This window comes from Ixodes scapularis, unplaced genomic scaffold (genome assembly GCF_016920785.2).
Source record: "Ixodes scapularis isolate PalLabHiFi unplaced genomic scaffold, ASM1692078v2 PGA_scaffold0__279_contigs__length_252992795, whole genome shotgun sequence".
NCBI classification, from domain to species: Eukaryota; Metazoa; Arthropoda; class Arachnida; order Ixodida; family Ixodidae; genus Ixodes; species Ixodes scapularis.
The window spans coordinates 103,271,045-103,276,609 of record NW_024609835.1 but is presented as its reverse complement, the minus strand read 5'-3'; the positions used below and the strand labels follow the sequence as shown (position 1 = coordinate 103,276,609).

Here is a 5,565-nt window from a genome sequence, read left to right as displayed (position 1 = left end):
ATCTACTTGTGTTTCCACACTCACGCAACAAAACGTTGCCGAAGTCTATCTACTTCGTTTAACATAAACAACTGGTGTTTTCATGGGTAGCTGTCAAACTGGTCGGTTATTCAACGGCTCCTTCATTGTAGTCCCTGAGAGCTTTAGAATCACGGGGCGCGGTTCATTATGTTTAACAGGGAACACTATGTCATCTCATCATGATTGCCTTTTTGCGACAGCGCGGCTTTTCCGAAACAAAGATAAATATTATCGTTATTTTGCGATTATGGTTCTCCCGCATTACTATTCGTCGTTCGGCGATCCTGTCGGCTAATGGAGTTATTTCACATCACTAGCTGCGGAGCGTTCAGAAGGTGTTAGAGACACGTTCGCCACGCCCCACGGTTTTTAAGCTGTCGAGGACTAAGGAAACATAAAATGGCTCTTGATTCACTTGTATGATCATGATAATTTGAGAAGACCCCTATGAAGTAATTTCTCGACGTTTTAATTATTTTCAGGTATCCAAAACTCGGAGCGCCGCAGTTGACTTGGAGCGGGGCGCACAGTTGCGACTGAAACACTTCTCTGAATGGCTGTTCGTAGAATAGCGACCAAAAATGGCGTGTTTAAACGAAATTATAACGTTTAATCATATTTTAGGCTCTTTGCTGCAGAATATTTCTTATTTTTTTCTTTTTGCAGCATCTACACTCTAAAAAAAGGCTGTGCGTCTACTTTCACGGACAACGTTTAGGAGAGCCGGTCACCGCAACTTACGGAGGCAGCTCAGCGAATGACGATGCCGAAACATATGTTTAGACCAAAAAACGGAGTCTGAGTTCTGACATTAAGCAATGCAAGCATGACGTTTTGCATTGCTTAATGTCACACCTCAGACTGCGTTTTTTAATCTTAAAAATATGTTTCGGCATCGTCATTCGCTGAGCTGCCTCCGTAAGTTGCGGTGATTGGCTCTCCGAGTTTGTGCGTGAAAGTAGACACACAGACCTTTTTTAGAGTGTAGGATGGTAAAGTTGGCGCAGCTCATGGTTTAATAACCATTGGTTCAGACACACTGTCGCCTCTACCAATAAATTTGAAGCGTGCCCGTGACAATCGGAAAAATTACGGTATAATTGTTGTTTACCAATTTGAACAATATTGGAGGGCTGTAGGCTGGTATAGTCCTTTATACGTGCGATCACATCTCACATCTCTCACAAAGAGATGTGAGATGTGACAAAAACAAATTCATGTGAGAATTCTTTGCCGTGCTCTGAAAAAGGCGCTGTTAAATTACTGCTCTCATCCTTAATTGAATCATTAATCCAGTCATCTATGTCCTTAAGAATATGCTTACGAGGACCACAAAAAAAGGAGTCGTTTCTTTAAAATGCCGATAGAAATATTTTAGGCGATTGCAGCCGAAATAATATTTCAGGACAAAGTTGCTTACTGATAATTTTTTATTCATGTGGTCGTCTCTCGGAAAACTGATAAATATGTTTTCTATGAATATTTTTTTAATATTGATCTTATCCTAAATATAATAGCAGTGCGTGAATGATAGAAAAATAACCGCAGAAAGAATTGATAAGAATACTAGACGATATTATTCTATCCTGACAAAAGAATCCAGAGGACGGTTACGGTACTGATAAATCAGTCCCGTGTTCAAGATCTGACATGTGCGAAAAACCGCTATTTAAGCAGCCTTTTTTTACCACCCAACATCACTTCATCGAGGGACATCTTAACGTTCGTCATGGCCGGTTCTATGGTTTTCTTGGCACTCTGTGCCTTTGCCTTTGTGTCGGCCGCAAGTGCATCTGACGGGCTCTCAGTCGTCAAGGTGGACCAATGCACGGGTGAGTGCTGCTGCTCTTGCCACGATGTTTGCAGGATAAAAGAGAGTTCGACAACGAAAACATAAGGATATTGTAATGAAACACGGGCTTCAGAAGAATTAGTAACTTGAAATTAAAGCAAAATAAAGAGCATTTGAGATCGCAACCTTAGCATTCGCGTTCTCTGAGTACAGTTTAAATCACTAAGCGCTTTTATATAAGTTTTAGAAGTATATTTCCATTAAAGGTGTTAAATGTGTCAACCATAGAATGCAATTTCCAATAAGTTTAATGGGATTGTTTCAACACTGTCGAAAATTAATTTCCCAGGTAAAAAAAAAAAAGTAGAAATGAACCTGAATTTTCCCTTTTTAGTCGATATTCACACGGTTCGAACACAACCACAGAGGTATACGACCAATAGCCGAAAGAAGAGTGGTAGTATACTTCAGTGGATCCCGACATAAATATTTCAAAATTGTTGCATTTCCCATCACTGAAGGTAAAAAGACAATATCCAGTTATTTTTAGCACGCGCACCAATCGTCTACACAACGTTCCATGAACCATCGCATATTGCATTTAAATATTTCCCTTTGCGAAGATGTAATCTCGCAAATAAAAGTAACTCCATACTCTTTGATATATTTGATCTGGCTTTGTTTAGAAACACATGCGCTCCAAAAGTGCTTACCTTTGGCCTGACTTTCAGATGGGTCAACGAAGAATGTGAAGGAAGTTCGATTGACTCACTGCGAATCTCTTCCCTGCAATGTCAAATTGGCCGACAAGCCCCGCTTTGAAGTGGACTTTATCGCAGGTGAGGACAAAGTAGCTACATAGCTGGTACTCTAGCATATACAGCCTCACGTAGCGTGGAGAGTATTGGTTTTGTATAATGTTGTATTCCTCCCAATTTGTATAATAATAAGTATGTTACATTTTATTTTTAATCTATCGTGGTTTGTTTTAGTCGATTCCAGTCTAAATGCTAATGACGGAGAGTATGGGAGGAGGGACTAATGGTAGAAAGGTATTGATGTGGCACTAAGATAAGATGGTTATCGCTTCAGGGCAGGAGGAAGTGTCGATCTGCGGCAGTTTAGGAAGAACACAGCCTATAGGCTGCGTTTCTTCAACTGTAGTAGTGGCATTAGGAACCGACAATTTATAAGATAATATACTACGGTCGTTTTGTTTCCGGGCACACACGGCCAGTTAATGGCCCATGCACTGCCAGCGAAAATATTATATTAGCACCAAAAGAAATATTTATCGTCAACATAATTTTCTCCTTTTAGAATATGAGGTGTTTGATAAAATAAAGCATTCGAACACGGATATATCGCTCCTTAAGGGCATAAAAAAAATCAAGTGTCATATATAAGTTTTTCCTATTCCGGCATTGATGCGAATTCGCAGCCCAAAAAATCATTCTATCGTGATGCCTTTACATTGTATACGATAAAGGACCAGTTCGTATTCCTCAGTTCTTGGTAAACATTCACGGGGTAATTGAGTGATATCTACGGGAGAAATGAAGAGATAAAGGTGTGATCAGGTATATAAATTATATGGAAAGTGTGAGGACCCCAGGATCAGCAATTATTATTACGCCTCATTAAATGTGGAGGCGTATTTGTCAATAGCGAATTTTTAAATGTCTCCCAGTTCCATGCACCAATACATTAAAAGGATTGGGACCAAAATGAAATCAAGGCGCATCGAATTACAACTTTTAGGGTACTTATAGACTATTTTATTTGAAGACAATAAAAATGACATGAACGCATATAGAAATAAAATTGGAAATTTTGATTGAAAAATGCATTGGTACCTCAGTAGCAACAAAATAACAGTGAGGTGCAGTATGGTAATGAAGCTAACCAATTACTCGACACCGAATTACTTGGAAAATCGCTGTATTTTCAGCAAATTTACGCTTTACATTTGAAAAATCTTGCGCTGGGACATGTGTCAAACTTAAAAGAGGTTAGACGAACGGATAAAATTCCTGGCGTTTCTAAAGAATTTTGCGCCATTGCCGCTTTAGCGTGACCTGTTTCGCCCTTACCCTATCTCGTGTCCTTAAGGCATCCGGCGTAAACAAGGCCTCTTTGTCAATTATAGACCCAAATAGCGGTTCTTGACGGAGCAACTTAGATTTAGTGACTGTAATATAAAAGTTTTCGCGTTTTCAGTAGCTAGACACAGGTTGATAATTTTTTGGTGTTCATTTTTTCTCTCCTCCTGTAGAGAGGGACTCCGATGTGATGCGTCTCAAGGTTCAAGGCCAGATTGGACAACTGCAGCCGGAGAATTTCCCTGGCTTCAAGAGCGACGCGTGCAGCCAGATGGGTATTGAGTGCCCACTTGTGGCCGGCAAGCAGTACACTGCCAAATCTCAGCTCACCATGTCCCCTACATTCCCGCCGGTAGGTTTCTCCGCACGTCTTTTACTTTGACGCTTTATTTCTTATATGCAGAGTTTGCTTTTTAAGTGCGCACTCTTCGGACTCAACTAGGATACTCTACGGCCAAAAAGTTCGCAGCTTTCCAGACAGAGTGACTTCTGTTCAGAAAAGTGAAACACGATGCGAAGTATGAATCTGCGGAATGTAGTCCACACAATGCCCATTTAGACGAGGTAGAGTTTTATTTTTTAAAAGGTGGTGGACGGTCTAGCGTAGATGTTTTACCATCAATATCTACGTTTGGAAAGACGAGGGGAGCCAAGAGGAGTGAAACAAGCTTTCATTTTTTACGAAATCTCTAAACTCCTGCAATGAAGATTGAGAAGGATATTAAACAAAAGAAAGGGCCAGAAAACAAAATTATATCAATGAAAATATTGATATCAAAGCCAACAAGCTGAATTCTAGAATGTCAACCAATAGGCGGACTTATACGCCATTTACATTTATTGACGTGGAGCTGGGCGTTAGACGATCGAATAATGTGTTACCACCCTCTGTTTGATTAAACAGACTGAAAGTTTTCAAAGGGGAGTCATGTAAGGGACCCAGGTGATGTCACCGTTGCTCCTTCCTTTCTTAGAGTTGATCGGTGAATTTTACAGTCAAGGCCAACAAACGCTGAACCAGAATAAATAACACAATACCGAAATTACTAATCGCTGCATAAATTAATGTAGTACATTAGATCGGCTGAAATGTGTTCTACACGTCGTCATTTATTAACATTTCAATGTGGAAAAGCCAAATGGGATGTCGAAACACTGGAAATAATTTATGTTTTCTTCATTTCGATTTTTCAGACTCAAGCGAAGGCCATTTTTAAAGGTGTCGATGCTGCAGGAGAGCTCTTCTGCTTTACCGTACCTGTAGAGCTGAAGCAGTAGACTTGTGCATCTGACTCAAGAAATAAATATATTTGACTAATCTTGAAGCTGGTGTCGTGACTTATAGTTTTGGTTAGCGAAATCCGGATGGACCCATGCCTCCAAACTTCACTGAAGCAGAAACTTCACTATTCACATTAACATAAGAAGCGTCTAAATTGCTTGTGCCTGTTGTCCACTGCATCTTTAAAAATGTTAAGTTTTCTGAATGCATTAGCTTCGAAAACACTCGTAGCTAATAGAATGTGGAACTTAAATTGCAAATTGAGAAATATGCAAGGCACCTCTACAATATTATGATATTATTTAAGTTGACATCTATTATTATAATACGTATATTATTTTTCCTTGATTAATCTGGTCATCGTGGCA

At 39.7% G+C, this 5,565-nt stretch overlaps 1 protein-coding gene across 1 annotated transcript; it reads left to right on the top strand.

Moving 5' to 3' along the window:
* Nucleotides 1-1,703: 1,703 nt before the first annotated feature.
* LOC120835944 (putative protein heh-1) lies at nt 1,704-5,240 on the top strand. Its single transcript, XM_029968793.2, has 4 exons — nt 1,704-1,853; nt 2,545-2,652; nt 4,089-4,267; nt 5,110-5,240. Exons 1-4 carry the CDS (start codon nt 1,751-1,753, stop codon nt 5,191-5,193), a joined length of 474 nt encoding a protein of 157 aa, XP_029824653.2. The 5' UTR covers nt 1,704-1,750; the 3' UTR covers nt 5,194-5,240.
* Nucleotides 5,241-5,565: the final 325 nt, after the last annotated feature.

Excerpts from the sequence above, each read along its gene's own strand:
- LOC120835944 (XM_029968793.2), top strand. The coding sequence starts at position 1,751 with ATGGCCGGTTCTATGGTTTTCTTGGCACTCTGTGCCTTTGCCTTTGTG. Across the intron at positions 1,854-2,544 it reads CAAGGTGGACCAATGCACGG|ATGGGTCAACGAAGAATGTG; the intron begins GTGAGTGCTGCT and ends CCTGACTTTCAG. Across the intron at positions 4,268-5,109 it reads TGTCCCCTACATTCCCGCCG|ACTCAAGCGAAGGCCATTTT; the intron begins GTAGGTTTCTCC and ends TCGATTTTTCAG.